The sequence below is a fragment of the Kogia breviceps genome, chromosome 4 (genome assembly GCF_026419965.1).
Source record: "Kogia breviceps isolate mKogBre1 chromosome 4, mKogBre1 haplotype 1, whole genome shotgun sequence".
NCBI lineage: Eukaryota > Metazoa > Chordata > Mammalia > Artiodactyla > Physeteridae > Kogia > Kogia breviceps.
The window spans coordinates 170,158,974-170,178,541 of NC_081313.1; the positions used below are offsets into that span (position 1 = coordinate 170,158,974).

The 19,568-nt window shown below is 53.2% G+C and overlaps 1 protein-coding gene across 3 annotated transcripts in view; it reads right to left on the bottom strand.

Moving 5' to 3' along the window:
- Positions 1 to 4,306: 4,306 nt before the first annotated feature.
- Positions 4,307 to 19,568, bottom strand: part of UNC13A (unc-13 homolog A) — a 68,009-nt gene continuing 52,747 nt past the window's right edge. For 2 of the 3 annotated variants that reach the window (XM_059062480.2, XM_059062481.2), the window contains 7 exons: positions 19,082 to 19,111; positions 17,636 to 17,692; positions 17,174 to 17,254; positions 16,125 to 16,272; positions 11,877 to 11,969; positions 11,004 to 11,163; positions 4,307 to 9,270 (listed from right to left, as the gene is read on the bottom strand). In XM_059062480.2, coding sequence (XP_058918463.1) covers positions 8,970 to 9,270; positions 11,004 to 11,163; positions 11,877 to 11,969; positions 16,125 to 16,272; positions 17,174 to 17,254; positions 17,636 to 17,692; positions 19,082 to 19,111 — 870 coding nt within the window. In that variant the 3' untranslated portion in view covers positions 4,307 to 8,969. Of the gene's footprint in view, positions 9,271 to 11,003; positions 11,164 to 11,876; positions 11,970 to 14,928; positions 14,986 to 16,124; positions 16,273 to 17,173; positions 17,255 to 17,635; positions 17,693 to 19,081; positions 19,112 to 19,568 lie in introns of all 3 variants that reach the window. The other variant, XM_067032448.1, reaches the window with a different exon arrangement.

Consider the following 19,568-nt stretch of genomic DNA (forward strand, 5'->3'; position numbering starts at 1 on the left):
ATGGCAGTGGGAGCGTGAGGCAGAGAGGAAAGGAGCCCTCCAGGGGGTGCCAGTGAGCAATTGACTCGGCGGGGTGGGGATGGGAGGCAACTGGGGGGCAGGGGCAGCATAGAGCATGCACCTCAAGAGCGGTCCCACCCCAGGGGCGAGGGAGGTGGGGCATTTATCCACCCTCAACAGCATTTGAATTTTCTGGATCAAATAAGGGTTCTCAAGATTCTCAAGCCCTTTTAGGGTGTGCAGGCATATACCTGAGGCTTTTACAAAATAACAGATGGTGTGTGATCCTTGTGGAAAAATGAGAACATACAGCTAAGCAAACCGAAAAAAGCAAAATTAAATCACACGTCCTGAGAGACAACAACTCCTAACTTTTTAGTGACAAACGTTTCAGTCTTACGCATTTGCATGGTACAAATGCATACATGTTTTGAAAAAGAGGATTCGTGTTACATAAACTCTGTTACAACCTGCTTTTTTCTTTTTCTCCCACACGACACGTTTTCATTTCATAAACACGGGATCAAATTGTACCCGGATTTTTTTCAGCAATTTTCTTTTTAAATTTAACAACATATTGCAGACATTCTAATCAGCGCAGATGTCTACCAGCTCTTTTTGGATTGTTACATACAATAAAATAGGCTGTGATCAGGATGGACCAGCATTTATTCAATCATCCTGATGGAAGAATATCACAGCCTGGCAATGAACAGTATTATAGAATCCATCTTTCCTCCTGGAGTTTTTATTTCAGTTGGGTAAGTTGATACAGGTGGGATTGCTGGGTTAACAGAAATGCGCCCTTGAAGTTTCAATAGAGGCTGCCATGTTTTCTCTTCTTGTTAAATCTTAGCTATTCATCATGTATCCGCGAGGGTGGATGATCCCAGTTTATTAACCAGTCCCCTCTCGTAGAACACTGGAGTCGTTTCTCATGTGTTACCGTTACATGTCATGTTTCCAAATCTTATTTTAACCCGGTGGATCTCAATTGGGGGGTGGGGTGGGCGTGGATTTTGTCCCTCAGGGACATTTGGCGATGTCTGGAGACGTTTCTGGTTGTCATGACTGGGGGTGGGCGCTCCTGACATCTAGTGGACAGAAATTAAATTCCCTTAGTGCACAGGGGGGACCCATAACAAAGAATGATCCGGCCCCAAAAGTCCACAGTCCCTACACCCAATTCCATCTAGCCCTTTGGGGACAGAAGTCTCTAGAAGAGTCTTCTTCGTGGCGTGAGTGAAATTTCCTTTGCTATGAAATGTCTCCGATTCAAACGTAGATTCTCAGGCTCTGCCTCCAGACTGAAGGGGTCAGAAGCTTGGAGGTGGTGCCTGGGAACCTGAGTTTTCTTTCGATGCCCCCATCCAGTTATCTAACTCTGATCTCCCCTTTGCTCTCTGAACATCCGGGAGAACCGCATCCTTCCTTCTAGAACATTCCTACAGGAATGACTCCACAGAACTGGCTCACCGGGGGAACTGAGGCGCCCCACGCTCACAGAAGGCGGAGAGTCGGGAGGTCCTTGAAACCTCCAACTTGGGGCACACACCCTGTCTCTGTGATCCAGGAATAGGACGCTGCCTTTGCCTCCATCACAACTGCTTTTCAGTGCCCTCCAAGCTTGTCGCTGAACAAGGGAATTTGGATTCCAAACTATCAGATGCTTCCATACCCTGCTGCCGGCAGAGTGAAGAGGCTCAAGCAAAACCAAGACAGCTCCGGTTTCTTCTGCCTTCCAAAACGCCCCCAGGACACCTCCGGCCGGTGCACACCGGAGCACAGGCACAGCTGCAGGGACTTCTTCGAGCGTAGTTGTGGCTTTGCAGCTTCTGCTCAGAAAGGGGTTGGGTGGGAGTGGGTGCTGATATCAACCCACCACTCCCCCTCGTTTATGACTGTACGTTGTGGTGATGGTAAGAATGATTGTGTAATTGCAGGCTGCATAATCTTAGCAACCATTCTATGTAATTGCAGGGTTAGGAGCAGAATAATTGTAATGCAATATAACGAATTATGGAATGAAATGTAATCTTATGTAGGTCACGAATCACATAATTGTGTTACACCCTCCAGGAACTGACTGTGCATTTGGTTGACATTCCCTGGGTGGTCCTGCCCTGTTGGCAGGTGTTGTGAGGAGGAGGCTTGGGTAAATAGTGGGGGCCCGATTACGGTAGTTTAAGCGGGTGGGGGATAGGGGGGAGGCTGAACCAGAGGGTTCAGGTGAGACTGGAGGGTGGGGTGAGCATAAGGGCGGTGCTAGAGTTTAACTTAACGTTGGGAAAAGTGGGGAGAAAAAGTAGGGGAAGTTGAAGAAGAATGGATTAAGTCAGGGGCTGGCAAACTATGGCCTGAATCTGGCCAGCCATGTTTTGTTGTTTAAAAAAAAAAAGTGGTTTTTTTTATTGAGATGAAACTCAGGTAACATAAAATTAACCATATCAAAATGTGCAATCTCGTGGCAGTCGATGTACTGGCATTGCTGCACAGCCATCTCCACTCTCTATTTCCAAACTTTTTCATCCTCCCAAACTGAAACTCTGCCCCCAGTAAAGACTAACTCGCCATTCTCCCCTCCCCCAGCCCCTGGCAATCACCATTCTACTCTCTGTCTCTACGAATGTGGTGACTCTAGGGACCTCATATAAGTGGAATCATACAGTAATTGTCATTTTGTATGTGGCTTCTTTCACTCAGCATAAAGCCCTCCAGGTTCATGCATGTTGTAGCAGGAGCCAGAATCTCCTTCCTTTTTAAGGCTGAATAATATTCTGATCTTGGGTGGCCTAGGCGGCAGTGGCTTGAAGCAGGATCTCAGTTCCCCGACCAGAGACTGAAGCCGGGCCACAACAGTGAGAGGCCCGCGTACCGCAAAAAAAAAAAAAAAAAAAAAAAAAATGTACAATTCAGTGACATTTAATACATTCACAAAATTATGCAACCATCATCTCTGTCCAGTTCTGGGATATTTTCCGCACCCCAGTGGAAACCCTGTACCATTAGCTGTCACTCCCCAGTTCCCCCTCCCTGCAGCTTCTGGCAATCTGCTTTCTGTCTCCTCCTCTGAACATTTCATATGAATGGAATCATATACTATGTGGTCTTTTGTGTCTGGTTTCTTTCATTCAGCATGTTTTTTTTTTTTTTTTTTTTTTTTTGCGGTATGCGGGCCTCTCACTGCTGTGGCCTCTCCCGTTGCGGAGCACAGGCTCCGGACGCGCAGGCTCAGCGGCCATGGCTCACTGGACCCAGCCGCTCCGCGGCACGTGGGATCCTCCCGGACCGGGGCACGAACACGTGTCCCCTGCATCGGCAGGCGGACTCTCAACCACTGCGCCACCAGGGAAACCCTTCTTAACCGTTTTTAAGTGTACAGTTCAGTGGTATTAAATACATTCACAGTGTCGTGCCACCATCACCACCATCCATCTCCATAACTCTTTTCACTTGTAAAACTGAAATTCTGTACTTGTTAAACACTATCTCCCCATTCTCCCCTTCCCACAACCCCTGGAAACCACCATTATACTTTCTGTCTCTATGATTTTGATTACTCTTGACTACCTCAATTTTTTTTTTTTTTTTGGATGCACTGCACGGCACGTGGGATCTTAGCTCCCCAACCAGGGATCGAATCCGTGCACCCTGAAGTGGAAGCATGGAGTCTTAACCACTGGACAGCCAGGAAAGTACCTTTCTTTTAGTCCTTGTGTCTCTTACTTGCAACCAAACGCACTCATCAAACTCACTCCCAGTGATGGATCCCATGGCCCCTGCCCTGGCCACTCAAATGTGGAAACAACTCTAGATCTTAGGAGGAAACCTAAAGTAGAAATCCGAAGAGGAAACTCCTGACTTTACCGAGGAAACCCTGTGCTGAATAAGATTCTGTTTCTGCATCCTGGTGGAGCAGAAATTCAAATTCAAATTCAGGTGTAGAAAAACGAAGCTTCATTCTTTGCACATCCAAGTTTATGAAATGAGATTCTCACCCGCTACGGCAAAAAACAAAACAGAAAACCTCCAAACATGGGGGTGTGGGTGGAATGTGAGTGTGTCCCTGGCATTTGTGTCCTAACTTGCTTGAGCTAAGAGCAACAGCTGCCCAGTATCCTGGGTTCAGATCCTGGCTCTGCCCCTGGGGCCTGTTTTCCTTCTCTGTGAAATGGGACCATGGTAGTTGTAACGAGTTGCGTCCGTGGGCAAGAAGTGTATTCAGCAGTGGCTGCTCATGGTAGATGCTAAGTGATTTTTTTGCCAATAGGGGAGGGAAGGAGGCCACCATGCACCTGAGGCTGTGTGCTTTTTCTTTTTTTTTAATGTCTGCTGTTAATAAAATATTTTTACAGAGACCAAAAATTCAGAATAGTGCAAAACATCTCAACACCATGCATTCATGACCACTTCTCATTGATTTTAAACATTTGTTCCAAGTCACATATTTACAGAGAAATGGGGGCATCTGTGCAGATGCTGGACCAACGGGATGGAATTAAAACAGACAAACAGCGTCTTGAGTTCACATTTGCAATCACATGCTAAGAGAAGTTGTGTGGAGGAAGAACCTCCCTGGACTGCGTGGCCGGGTTTGAGGGGTGGGGGTGTCTTAGGGGGCCGGGGCCAGGGTTGGAGTCTGAATGCCCCTGGCTGTGTGGCCGGGGATGCATAGGGACCCTCTGCCTGGGACCTGTGCCTGGAGAGAGCCACTGTGGCTGGGGGGGGGGGTGCAGAGGGAAGACGGAGGGGGTCTTACCTGACACCATCAACTTGATTTGTCTCTTAAAAAAAAATAAAAGGCAAAGAGAAGAGCAACACGTGTCAGTGAAAACGGCTTTGGTCCTTGACAATTCTTAGGAAAGGACGTTCAGGGGACAGCAGGGGTCATGATGTGGACCAGCCCCCCTGTGAGCTCCCCTATTCTCTGCCTGCGCAGCAGAGTTGGGGCAACTCCAGGCTGTCTCCACTCGGCCTCGTGCCTCAGTGTTCCCACCTGTAAGATGGACAGCGCTGGGCGGGACAGAAAGGTCTCTGAGGTCCCAGCTGAGAGAGGTCCCAAGGATTTCTAGGTGGCTAATTTTTTTTTTTTTTTTTTCATCTGTGATGGAGGCATGGCGAGGTTTCAGGCTGTGGTGCCTGAGAATCAGGACTGGAGGATGCGACTGGGTGCCTCCTCATTTTAGGTAAATCCTTCGAGGACAGACTGGTGAGAGCCAGAGAGAGCAGGGGCCCCTCTTCCTTCTAGAAACCTGTTTTTGCTTTTTTTCCCTTCTCTGTCTCTGCACCTCCCCATCTCTGAATCTCTCTCTCTCCATTTCAAAGTTCTGGCTGTCCCTATCTGGCGTGATCTTACCCTCTTGATTTTTCCCCTTGTCTGTCTGTCTGTCTCCCCTTCTCTCCTTCCCTCCCTGCTCTTCTTTGTGTCCTTACTCTGTCTCTGTCCCTTCTGAGGGGGGATTGGCTCTGTCCAAGATGTCCCTCAATGTTACATCCCCCCAATCCCAATACAAGCCTACTTTATTATTTTCCTGATCCATGGAACTCTGGGGCGAGCTCCTGGCATGGAGCGAGGTCCAAATGCAACCCCAAGACCCCACCTGGGCCCAGAACCCCAGGAAACTCAGGTGAAGTGGTGAAAGACCAAAGGTATCATCTAATGCTGAGTGGCCTTGGGGAAAGCCCTGTTCCTTGTTCCAATACAGGAACATCCTGATTTCAAGCACTTCCAGTCCCCTCTTGTCCTCTGTTCACCCTGTGCCCTGTGGCTCAGCCAGTCTGGCTGGAAGATCTCCTGAATGCCCAGACCTGTGTGGGAGGGGGAGGCTGGTATGGACAGACACACATGTGGATGCACGGGCACACACAGAACCCCCTGCCCGAGACATAATTCAACTAGGCATCCCCTCCCTGCCATCAGCCTGTGCCCAGAGAGCCTTTCACAGACACCCCTAGCCCCATGGTATCAGAGACAGAGGCTGCGGAAGGGACAGACAGAGGAGGAGGGACAGAGGCTGGGGAAGTCCTGAGGGGGATCACAGAGGGTTTTCTACAGAAGGGAAAATTTGTGATGAGTTTTGAGGAATGAGTAGGAGTTCTGTGGGAGAAAGAAGAGGGAGGAAATTTCCAAAACAGTTCTAGCCTGGGAGTCAGAAAGTGTCATTCCACAAATACTCCCTGAGGCTTCCTCCATGTGCCTGGGCCAGTGCTGGGGAATCCTACACACACACACACACACACACACACACACACACACACACAAAACATGCACGCACGCACGCGCGCTTTGACCAGAGAGCCTCCCGATACCTTGGCTCTCTCCGGCAGAAGCTCAGCTCCCCGTTTTCCTTCCAGTCATCCAAAAAATCTTTCAGAACCCACCTCAGATCACAGATTACCTCCCCTTGGGGTGTTGCTGGTGTTTTCAACTCCAAGTGAACCGCTCAGCCCACCTCCACCTCTTGGATGGTCTGAAGTTCAAATCTGCCTCTCAGTCCTTGTGATGGAGACTCCACATTCTCCCCAAGCCACCTCTCAGCCTGTTCCTTGCCCCTGGCTGGGACCCACGTCCCCCACCATCCTGAATGAGAACTTTTGTCCTAATCTCTGGTTCAGAGCCTTCAGTCACTTCAACCTGACTGAATTTAGAGGAACACACAAATACTTCCGGGTAAATGAGAAAACAGTGTCGCTTCTTCCAGACTCTTGTTCACGGATGGGGAAACCATTAACATAAACATACAACACTCAATTTGCACATGGCCTCCTTAGAGATGCTCAACCCCTCGGCAGTGCACAACTGGGACATCTGTACCCAGGGACCCTGGGGCTCATCTAAGGCAGAGTTTTAAATATATACTCCAAAGTCTTTCCAAGAATTAATTTCAGTGTCCTGAAAGCATTTTGTCCTCCCCCCCCACCAACATCAGTCCATTCTTCATGATGTAGCCAGAGGGAGATTTCAAAATCTGAAATCAGACCCTCCTCAGCTTTAAAATCTCCTGGGGCCTCCCAGGCCTCTGAGGGTAAAATCAAAACGCCTCAGGGCAGTGTACAAGACCTGGTTCGATACCTCTGCAGGTGTCCTCAACCTCATCCCCATCCCCCAGTACCCCACTCACTGGCTCAGCTCTAGCCACGCTGACCTGGCTATGCTTCAGGTCAGTCTACCTCCTAGCCTTTGCACCTGCTGTTCCTGCTGCCTGGAGCTCTTTTCTCTCCAGTGGGTGGTTCCTTCCCACTTTTCACCTCCAGAGAAAGCCCTCCCTCACCTGCCCCATCTGATGTAGCCTCCACCACTCCGAGAGCCCAGCTAATCCTCATCTCATCCCTCTGTTTTAATTTCTCCCTAGCACAGCACAATCCTGTATTTATCACTCTGGCAGGAAAAAAAAAATACCATGGCATACACACGCTGATCCAACGTGGAAAAGCAGATTCTGGGCAAAGACAAGCCATGCCAACCTTCCCTAAAATGTTTCCCAAAATGCCTGCATGCGCTAAAATGGGGAAATTTGACTCTGGCCAAACTGCCCCAACATCCCTGCAGGAGGGAGAGTTGCAGGCAGCTAGAGGCCCCACCTGGGGTATCCTGTGACCTGTGTGTTTGAATGAATGAATGGGATTATGGGGAGGAAGCTCCCAGCAAGTTTGTATATGCACGCGCGCACACACACACACACACACACACACACACACACACACCCGAGTTTCTGGTCTCTTTCTGTTCTTTCCGGGGAGGAAGCTCCCAGCAAGTTTGTATATGCGCGCGCGCACACACACACACACACATACACACACACACACACACACCCCTAGAGTTTCTGGTCTCTTTCTGTTCTTTCCTGACTGGAGCATTCTGGGGGAGGAAGGGGTTGGGTTAGGGGACTGGGTCCAGGGAATCCCAAATCTTCACTCTTTTTTGGCGGGAGGTCAAGAGTTCTCAGGGTATCTCCCCCTGGGGTCCCACTGGAAAGGGCTGAGGGCAGGGGTTTTGCTTGGCAACCATAGGTGGGCACTGGGGGTATTGGCCCAGGACCCCCATCAAGGGTTGGAGGAGGTCCCCTAAGGGGGGTTAGCAGCAATGGGGAGCTGTATCGGGTCATCCGATCTCAGCTCACCCTTCAATGGGGCACACAGGCCAAAGGGAATGGGGAGAGGGTGTGGCACTGGGACCCTCGGCATTGTCTCAGGCAGCTCTCCGGGGCTCAGTTTCGTCGTCAAATGGGTGGGTTGAACTCTATGATATGAGGATTGGGTATGTGGGGAGAAAAAGGGAGGCAAACCCCCATAGGGAAGTGGGGTCGGCACGGGTGCCCCAGAGCCGACCCCTTGGTCCCCAGGGTTTGGGCGCCCAAGGGCGCATGTGCTTTTGAAATTCCATCCTCCCCCCATTCCCTGTTTATTTTTTGCACAAACATCAAAAGGGACTCTGGTACACCGGGGGGCCCTCCAACCACCACCCTAGTCCCTCCAGGCCCCAGACCACCCTAGGGGGGCGCTCCAGGAAGCCCTGCCCCTTGCCCAGGGCCCGCCCCTCGAGGGAGCTGAGAGTTCCATACTTGGCAAATTGATCTTGGGCCCCAGGGGTTGGGGACCCATCTTATGGCTTCGCCAGGGGGCAGGAGACAGAGCCTCCCGGTACCACAGCCCTAGGACCTGGCCTCCTTACTAGGGGGTGAGTTTTCCTCCCATCCCAGCTCGAAAGTCCCCCTAGACGCTGGGGGAGTGGCCTCAAGTAGGGGGATGTTGGCTTCTTCCTTCCTCGCGCCCCACTGCCTGGCCTCCTGAGGGGGCGGGGCGTTGCCATTCACCTTTCCCCAGAGGGGGAACTAAATCCAGGGCGCAGGGGCAGCCCACCCTCAGCCCAGAGAGCGGAGACTCACCCTCTGGGAGGTCCCAGCGCGCGGACGCCGCCCCGCCCCGCGCGCTCTGCGCAGGCGCAGTGGTGCCCGCCTGCGTGCCCCGCGTTAGGGAGCAGGCGCGGCCCCGCCCTCCTCGGCGGAGCGCGTGTCCGATTTAAGCTTGACGAACTCCTTGGCCACCTCATCGTTGCTGCGTTGCGACAGGATGCGCAGCACCGTGAGGCCCGTGTCGTCCATGTGGATGCGGCGGCCAAGCGGCAGCCAGCAGGCGGCGCTCCCGCGCTGGACCAGCTCGCGCAGCTGCAGCACGGCCAGCCCCACTGTGCGGTCCTCGCGGGCGAAGCAGTAGTCCTTGACGCACACCTGCAGCTCATAGCACTCTGGGCCCGCTTCGGCGCTCAGCGTGCTGCAGGAAGGCTAGGCGTGAGGGCAAGTCCCGCCCACTGACCAGCCACGCCCCTACCGGTGACCCCCCGCCCCCCCCCCCCCCGTCCCCGGGTCACGCCCACACCCGCGCATTCTGAGCTGGGGCATTCTGAGCTGGGCCACTCCCACACTAGCCTCCTATTTTCATAACCTTCCACTTAGGCCGGGCCCCACCCCTGACCCAGATGACCTACCCCGTAGCCCCGCGCTGGGACACGCCCACATCAGCTGACAACGTCCATCCCCAGCATTGTCCCTGCCAAGTCTCTCCTTCCCTTCTTCCTTTTCCTCACCCAAGGACGCCCCCATCAACCTACTCCCAGCCCCCAGCCAAGCCACATCCCCAGCCCCAAGAGACCCTTCCCCCAGAGTCCTCTGGCTAGGCCATGCTCCCACCCCGTGATACCAGCACCCACACTCTCAGCCAGCTGAGCTGCTGCCTCCACCACCCTACCCCAGATTTGACACCAAGAAGACCCTTTACCAGGCTCCCATCTGAACCCAAGTTCTCCCCTTGACGTGGCCCCTCCCCCCTGCTCCCTAGTCTACTCTTCTTACGTCCAAGATGCCTCTCCATGTAACCCTGCCAAGATGTCTTACCATGAGTGACTACCCACTCCAGCACTCCTCCCCCTCCCCCTGGCTACGAAAGGCTACGAAGTCCCCAGTGCCGCTGGGTCCTGACCTGATGCTGGCTAGTCAAGAACTCATTTCTTTCAGGCTACATGGACACCGACCCCTTGCATCTTCTTCCCAGGCTACATTCCTAGTCCTCAACTAGTTTGGCCCACCCCAGGAGACATCTGCCCCCTCCTAGGCGGCACTCTTGTTCCCAAGTATTGCTTCAGGTGACCTACCTCTCCAAAGTCCTCTGACCAAGAGCTCTCCCCTCACAGGACTGGCCAGGCTCCTGCCCCTCAGGGGCCCCCACTTTCCCCCAGCTCTGATGCCCCCTTACCCCACTGTACTCTGTCCCCCAAGAACACCCCCCCCCAATGTTACCTTGCCCCAGTGAGGCTCACACCTGATCCAAAGATCTGCCGACCCTCACCCCCACCCCAGATAACCCCTCTGTACACCTTGATCAGACTTGTTTATGTTCCCCATAAATCATCTGCTCCTCTAGACCCTGATGCCCCTGACCTAGGAAGCCCCACCTAGATGTGACCACAGTCCTACCCATATGACACATATTCCCATGACCTGGACCAAGCCACACTCCACTCTTGTCCCCCAGAGCAGACTCCTCCAGATGACCTGCCCCAATAGCCCTGACAAAGTTCATTGCTGACTTGAGGAGGTCCATGCCTACGCCCCTCAGCCCCTCACCCACAAGCCTCTTGCCCCATCATGACCAACCACGCCTCTTAAACAGACCAGAATCTCCAGTCCCAGAAATGCCGCTGCCCAACATGCTCCTTCTGGCCAGACTCCTCCCCTTCATGAGCCCTCATCATGAGGTTATATCACACTCACTGCCCTCTGGGACCTGTCTGCCCCCCAAGGTGGTCACCTCCATCCTTGTGTCCTCTCACTGATGTCACTCCTGCACCAAGGTGCCTCCCTTCCCAGCATACCCACCTAGGATGTGATCCCTCCTGTTCCTGTCCCTAGGTACCACTGGCCCACCAGACATCCCTCCTGCCTAGTGGGCCCTGAGGTTCATATAGCAGATGTCCCCTTGCCATTCTCCCCTAAGCATCCCAGACTTACAACTGGAAGCTCTCATTGTACTTTGGGGCCCAGCTGTTGTTCTTGGATTTGGTCGCAAACTTGCGTTTCTTGTCACTGAGCTGGGGCCCGATGATGTTGACCTCGATGAATGGCCGGAAAATTCCAGAAGTCTGCCACTTGAGGTCATTGGCAGCCACCACTGTTGGGGGAATTAGAAGGTAATATTGGTTAGGGTCCCCCAGTACACAGTTGTGGTTTTCAAAGCCTGTCTGAAAGACTACATTTCCCAGAATGCTCCTGTAGCCAAGTGTGGCCATATGACTAACTTCCAGCCAATGAGATATAAGAGGAAGTGATGTGTACAGCTTTCAGGTTGTGGCTTAAAAGGCAGGGAGAATGCCCTAAACTTTCTCCTTCTCCTAGCTGCAAGGTGGGATGCTGATGGGGGCTGAGTTCTTTGGGACCCTACAGAGGAAGAAAGCATATTAAGGATACAAGTACAACAAACGATGTCAGGTGCCCGGATCCCCAACACTGTGAAGCCTCTACATCAATTCTGGGCTGACTGTCCTCGGAGTTACCTCAGAGAAAGCTTTATTCCATCTATCTTGTTTAAGCCACTGTTATTTTAGGCCTTGGCTAAGACAGCCCAATCTGTGTTCTAATTAGAAAATAAAAGCCAACAAAAGGAAAGCAGAGCTGAGAGATAAAGTGGAATGAGTTCTGTAACACGCTTTGTACCTCTTCATCCAGCTATGCCTGAAGGTGGTGACTTCTGGAATTTTCAGTTTTATAAAAACATTTTTTTAATGAAAAAAATTTCTTCCTTACAGCAGTTTGAGTTTGGTTTTCTGTCTTAGAACCTAGTGCATCCTGGCTGAGGCACTCTCCCTCTCACCTCAGGTTACTCACCTTTCACTGTGACCTTGTGTTCCCCAGTTCCTGGATGAGTGAAGAGCTCTACATGGACGGAGACTTCACCCACAGGGTCTTCCACACCCGAGCCTGGGTGGGGCAGGGGAGGATGCTTGGCATGAGCTTCATTCTTTCCCACCCAGAAAAGACCTGGACTGCCTCCCACCACCATGTGCTGGCGGCACCAGGTCATCAGCCGTGACAGGGTGGCACTGAGGGTGGGCTGGGAAGATGGGTGTTCTTAGGGAGGCCAAGAATCCTGGGTTCTAGCCTTTCACTGCCTCACTGTGTGATCTCAGGCAGATCTCTTAACTTCTGTGAGCTTAATGTCCTTTTTCTCATTCCCTGTCATTAAACTCAGCCTTCATCTTTCACACCATCTTGGCAGCATCTGATACCCTGGCTTTCTGTGCCTCAGTTTCTCCTCTTGGCTACAACAAGGCCACATTCTCCAGCTTCTCATCCTACAGATTAGTCACTCCTTCTCACCCTCTTTTGCCATTTCCTCCTCCTCTGTTGCTCTTCAAACTGTTGGGGCACCCGGTGCCTTAGTCCTCAACCCCTTTTTTGTTTTCATCTCCTCCCTAAGCACTGGCACCGTGGGAAATCATGTCATCTCTACCTTCAAAATACATGCAGAATTTGGCCCACCTCCTTGGCCTCCAACCTGGTCCAGCCCCCATCAACCTTCTGGCTCCATCTCACACTTCAGGTATGGCTAAATGAACCATGGCTGCCCAATCAGAGCATTCCCTGGCCATGGCTGCAGTGACTGGCTCAGGAATGGTCATGTGACCCAAGATAGGCCAATAGGAGTTGTCCCTGGGCCAACTAGGCCAACCTGGAATATTGCAGTGGCCTCCTCCCTGTCTCCCTGCACCCTCCTCTCAGCTTCTTTCAATACACCAGCCAGAGAAATCCTAACTCAGATCATGTCCCTTCTCTGCTCAAAATCCTCCCATGGCTCCCATCTCACTATGAAATAATCAAAGTCCTTTTGTGACCTGCAGTGTCACTCCTGATATGTGTCACTATTACCTCTCCTGCCTCACCTCCCTCCACTCTTACCCTTGCCACGTTGGCTCCAGCCTCACAGGCTTCCTCACTACTCCTGCAACACACTGTGATAACATGACCCAGAATCCTCAGCTCTCCTGAAGTGACAACTTGTAGAGAAATCTTTCATTTTCCCTGCCATTCCTTTTCCAATAGACCATCTCAAGTTTCCATTGAGAAATGTCCCTACCTCACCTCAGACCTTGTGGCTCCATGTCACACTTCAGGTAAGGCTAAACGAACCACGGCTGCCCAATCAGAGCATTCTCCAGCCATGGCTGCAGTGATTGGCTCAGGGATGGTTGTGTGACCCAAGCTGGGCCAATAGGAATTGGCCCTGAGACTTTTGCTGTAACTCTTAGGAAAAAGTCTCTTTCTGGTTAGACTGGCAAGGCTTACTCTACCCAATGAGGGAAGAGTCTACCTCACAGAGGTCTCAACAGAGACCAATGACCAATGGCATTGTTGGAGACTCTAGATCCAGCTATTACTGATGCCAAATCAATTCCTAATCTTTCAGTTACAGGCTCACAAATTCTCTAGTCTGCCTGAGTCAGAGTAAGGTATGCTTCAGTTTCTGGCCACCATAAGCATCCTGATTGATTAGTTCTGATGGGGATCATTGAAGGAGCAGTTTAAAAGCTTCTGTCCCCATTCCTCCCTCTGTGACTCTTGGGAAGGGCATCCTGTGGGGCCTGGGGACCTGTGACCGTCAGCACCCCCATCAGTCCCCTCCTCTGCCCCTCAGGAAGCTCCCCACACCTGGAGCACCCCATGCATGGGGGGGAGGAACATGGGGAAAGGCAGGGGTGGGTGTGGGGAAGGAGAACGGGTCAGTCCAAGATTGACCGGGTTACCTGTCTCTGGGCGGAAAGTGACCGAGGCTCAGGGGGCAGAGGGGCCTGAAGACCTTGCACCCCCCCATCTTCGCTGCCCACCCCAGGCTGCCTTCCTTGTCATCTCAGGCTCCCACCCCCCTTCACCCAACCAGTCACATGCTCAGCCTCACCCGCCACCCCCAGGCTGATGCTTCACAGCAAGCTCAATCCGGGCCAGACTGAGGGGTGCCAGGGGAGAGTCGGACAGTGGTGGGTGGGGTGAGGGGTCAGATCATGGCCAAAGCTAGTAAGAAGGGGGAGGGGGGCAGTGCTGGGCACCCCCATCCCGTGGTTTGCTGGCTCCAAGGGGAAGGGTCTTTCGCGGGCTTCTCTGTGCTTTCCCCAACCCCATCCCCACTCCCCAAGTCCCGGACACCCCCTCCAGGGGAAGGTTCCTTGGGCAAAGGGCTTAATCTCCTCTGAGACTCAGCTTCCTCATCTATGGAATGATGGACGCCCTGTGGAGCGACCAGGAGGAATGTTTTTGAGAATCCCTGAGAAATGCTTGGCACAAGGGCTGACCCAGAGTTAGAGCCTAAAAAATGTTGGTTTTCTATGCTCGGAAAAGTGACATCAATAATAATAATAATCATTATCATAATAATCATACAAACAATAACAATAAAACAACTAACAATTGTTGCCAGCTAGTACATGTCAGGAACTTTCCTGTCAGGAAAGTCTCAGGGCTAAATTTAATTCATCTAATCCTAAAAATAATCCTATGAATTAGGGTCCTTGACTGCTCCCATTTTACAGATGAGAAACCTGAGGCTCAGGGAGGCAGCCTGTTGCCAGAGGCGCCCAGCCACGGAGTGGCAGAGCTGTAATCTGAGCCCGCTCTTAACCGGGCAGGCGACTGTCTGGGGGGACCCGGGATCTGGTTTAAGAGAAGCACCTAGGGAGAAACGAATTCCGACTCGAATCGCTTCTCCTTCCCATGTGGAACCAGCAAGCCGTCCTTCCCCCTTGTCCGCCTCGGCCCCCTTGCAGCCAGTCGGGTCTGGGCGGGGCCCCGCAGGCCTGGGAGACGGAAGGACGGGCCTTTTACTAGCCGGGCCGGGAGGGGCGCAGGCACCGGGCACCGGGCGCGGGTGGGCGGCGGAAGCACGTACCCTTCTCAGGATAAATGTCTTCACTAAGGGTAAACCTAGTCCCTTTTCCACCATGGACTAATCACGGTGGGGAGGTGGAGAAAGGAGGGAAGGGAGGAGTGGTGGGGGGAGAGACGAGCGAGCGAGAGGCGAGGATGGAGGGCGAGTGTGCGTGACGGGGGAGCAGGGTAGGCGCGGAGAGGGGGCGGCGAGTGAGAGGGAGGAGAAACAAGAGAGAGAGAAACGTCAGCTGCAGACGGACAGACGGCCAGCCTCCTGCTCCGGGGGGACACCAGGGACACTAAAAGCAGCAGCGTGGGCTGGGCACGAAGCCGAGGGCCCTAGGCCCTGGGCTGACTCGGGGGGAAGGGGGCCGCTTGTGGCCACAGAGTTTAGCTCCCCTCACCCCGGCCTCCTCTTCCACTGCCGGAACTAAACCTGGGTCAGCGGCCAAACTTCTCTCCCTTGTCTGCACTCTTAGGGTCAATTTTGAAAAGGGTGGTCCCCAGGGAGGGGCACTAGGACCCTGGAGTTCTGCCCCCCAGCCCCAGCTGCTGTGTGCGAACTCAGAGAGGGACAGGAGACAGAGGCGAGAGAAGAGAGAGAGAAAGAGAGAATTTGAGAAATGAGAACTCCCTCTCCGTCCGCCCTCTCCAGGTCGGGGTCCCTCCCATCTCTGGGGCTGTCATTCCTTAGCCCCTGACAGTACAGAGGTCCCTCCCTGGGATACTTTCAACCATTTCCCCAGAGGTCCCTCCCCGGGAGCTGCCAATCATTCCTTGGCCGCATGCCGTCAGAGGTCCCGCCCCTGCCAGAGCTGTCAATCACTCCTCAGTCAATGCCGTCACAGGTCCCTCCCCCAGAGATGTCAACCACTCCCTGGAACCAGGGCGTCGAGGTCCCTCCCCTAAGAGCTGTCAATCACTCCCTAGTCCTGGCCGTCAGAGATCCCTTCCCACAGCTTTCAATCACATCCTGACCCCATGACGTCATGGATTTTCCCAGGAGAGGTCATCCCCTCTTGGCTCAATGACGTCATAGGTTCCGCCCCTACGAGCTGTAGATTGCTCATTGGCCTGGTGACACCATGGAGCTCAGGTGCGCCCCGGAGCTGTTAATTCGGCCTGGACCCATGACATCACTGAGGAGGTGAGTCAAAGGGGCTCGGCTGCCCCTGCGGGCGGGGATTGTCATCGCGTTAACCAGTGGCTCCTTACCCTGGGCCGACTGCGTCTGCACGAATGTCTTGATGAGCAGGTCGGTGGCCTGCGTGTAGAGGGACAGGGCATAGCGCAGGGACTGCAGGTCTGGACTCTTCTCCAGGAAAGTTTTCTTGAGGCCAACGCCACCCGCATGGAAGTATTGCTGTGGGGAACAGGGTGGAGAGAGGTAAGGCTGGCAGGACCCCCTACCCGCGCATCGGGCTGGGCAGCCCCAACTCCCCCTCCCCCACTCTGCTGCCCTCTGCTGTGATACTCCATGACAGGGCAGATCTTCAGAACACCCAGGTCCTGCTATTCCCTCACCTCCACCCCTGCCCCAAACACGCCTGTGGGCTCCCAACACCCTCAGAATAACACCCATGCCCTGCACCTCTCCCAGCCTTCTTTCCAAAAGTCTTCCCTAGAACATACCTGCCTCAGGGCCTTTGCACTTACTATGCTCACTGGCAGGAAGGCCCTCCCAGCCCCACCCCCACTCCCTATTTTGCCATGGCTGGCTCCCTGTCTTTCTTTGATTAAGGTTTCAAGGAGTTTTCCTTAACCACCCCAATTTAATGTGTTGCCAACCCTGTTGTGCTGTTAATTCTCCATTTCAACAAAACATTTCCTTCAGAGTAGTTTTCACGCTTTTTATTTCATGGAGACCACAGCCCCTTTCATGTCTCCATGTTCTTGCATGGACTGGTTCCCTGCCTAGAATGCTGTTGCTTTGCCTTGTGAATTTCTATGCATTCCTCAAACCCCACCACCTCCTACATGCCTTCTAATCCAGAAAGCCCTTACTGCCCCATCCCTGGGCTCTCCCATCTTTTCTTCTACCCTGTCCTGACCCCACAGGGCTGGGGATGTCTACATCCAGCTGACATCCAGCCTGGGGCTCCTCAAGTCCCTGCCATCAGCCAGGCTAGAGCTGACACAGAAGGGTCATCAGGGAGTGTTTATAAATGGAATGAATTAATGTGGGTTTGAGCCTAGGTCCATGTCCACACCAGCCACACCCTCTGCCTGCCCCATCTGGGATGGGCAGGGGTGTGGCCTCTCACCTTGATAGTGTCCAGGGCCAGCTCAACAACTGCACACTGCTTCGGGGTCAAGCTCTTGGCTTCTTCTCGTACCATGTGGTCCTGGATGGATGGAGAGAGTGTCCACGTGGGCAGAGCAAATTCTGCCTCGGGGATCTGCCTATGGGTCTCATTCTTGCTAAACTCTGAGGAGCTGGATAGTGGGTCTGTCTTTTCATCATTGTGTTCCCAGTGCCTAGCATGTGGCTGGCACACAGCAGGTGCTCAATAAATATTTGTCAAATAAATTATTTGTATTCTTGATCAAGCTGTATCTGAAGCTGAACCTTGCACCTCTTTTCAATACACTGAGCAAATACATTGTGATTAAGCCAGTCTGAGTAGGGTCTCTGTCCTTTGAGCCTGCAAAGCATGCCACTATTCTGGGACCTCTTCCCTAAGAAGGCTCCCACCCCAATCTCCTGCCCCCACCCCTGGCCTCACCTTGAGTTTAGATAGATGACCCAGCTCCTTGGCTGCATTGAAGATCATCTGGGTTCCCTGTAGGTAACAGACATAACCCGGGTGAGGGTGGGGGGTCCTTCTGCCCAGTGCCCAAGCCGCCACTGACACCCCAGCTCTGGACGCCATCTTGGTTCTTGTCCAAAGGCTCTGGGCAGGGCAATGGTTGTGTCCTGGGGACAGAGGTCTGGAGCCCCCCAGGAAGTGCTGAGAAGGAGATGGTGACCTTGTCTCCAGAAATCTCAGTCCCGTGGGGTGCTACCCATCTTGCCATCTCCACCATGACCCCAGGTTTGTGGGACAGAGAAGAAAACAGAGAGCAGGCTGTGATGGTGTTTGCGGGTATGGGTGGGGCTTACCAGCCCCAAGTCATGGAGCCTTGAGAAAACTATGGGATGGGCTCTGTGGAATGAAAACCACTACCCACCATGGGCCCATTCCCTCTGTAGAAGAATTTCCCCAGTAATCTGGGGAGCCTGTTAATCTGATCTTTTAAAGGAAGAATCCTCCCCCTTAACACACACCTCAGTACCCACCACCACTCCTCCCCAAAACAGACATCAGCAATATGACATCCTGGTTATGGCTCCAATGAACCGGGTGGGCATGGGTTCAAATCCCAGCTCTGCTATGTGGCCCTGGGCAAGTCATTTAACCTCTCTGACCCCCAGTTTTCCCATCTTGATGGGGGAAATCATATCCCAGCTTAGCTGGGACTAATCGTGTCTTTGTTCAGTGTTCACGGTTCTTATCACTTGGTTTCGAGGTCACGGGCAGTGTTAGGGGAGATGGGGTCGTGGCCTGGAAGCTACATGTACTGCCTCCTCCACCACTATGTTGGGTGACCTGAGGCATGTCCTTGGCCCTTTCTGGGACTCAGTTTCCTCCCCTGGCTAATAGGGGCACCTACACTAGCTTAGGGGATAACAGCTGTAGGGGGAGCTGAGTATCAGTGAAGTTATGAGTCCTGAATTACTGGGTCCTGGGGTGATCTGGGGGTCCTAGGCAGGGCTAGACAGGGAGGAGGGCCATTTACAGCTGGGATGTTTGGAATCACGTTGATGCTTTTCCAAGCTGGCCAGTGGGATCTGGTCACCCTGCCACTACTGGTAGTATTATTAGCATCCTGGCTGTCGCTACTCTTATTCCTTGTCTGTGATTCCCCAAGGCTGTCACAAGGCACAGTTACTCGGGAGCCCAGCCTGGGCCTTGGTTTCCCCTGCAGCACCCTCCTCCCCACCTGCCACCCTCCCTGTACCACCCCTCACGAGCAAGCCAGACAGACAAAGGAAGAAGAGACCAACAGACAGGGTCACGGTACACCCCCAGATGGCATGGATCACAGAGGTGGAAGAAGGTACGGGGTGGGGTGGGGGGTAGGTAGGGGTTGGGGTGGGAGCCAGACAGACAGGGAGAGGCTGGTCTTACATCTGAGTGGCTTGGCAATTTCACCCTGCCCTGTGGAGAGAATCAGGCGAAGGTCAGAGTTCGGGTGGCTGCTGAGAGGATACTCAGTGGGACTTCCCTGCCCCCTCAAAGCACAGCCCACGAGCTCCCTCCCAGGTTCTGGGTCTAATGCTGGACCCCCTCCCCAGCTAGGCACCTTCCCTTGTCCTCTGTGGGGACCTGGGGCCAGACTCTGGACTGTCAGGAGACTAGAATCAGTCCATCACCTGGGGACAGGTGCCCAATCCCACAGTCAGCCTGCCCCGAGATGGGGTGCCTTGGGGAGGGGAAAGAAGAGAAGGCTCAGAGTCTCTCCTCCCCCAACTCCCAAGACCTTACCCCAGCAGGCCTGACTCTAAAAGAAGCGTACTAACAGGTATTACCAGTTCACTCAACACACAGACACACACCCAGGCACATCCATGAATGTGCAGAAAGTTTATGCACACACAAACCCCCAGATCAACAA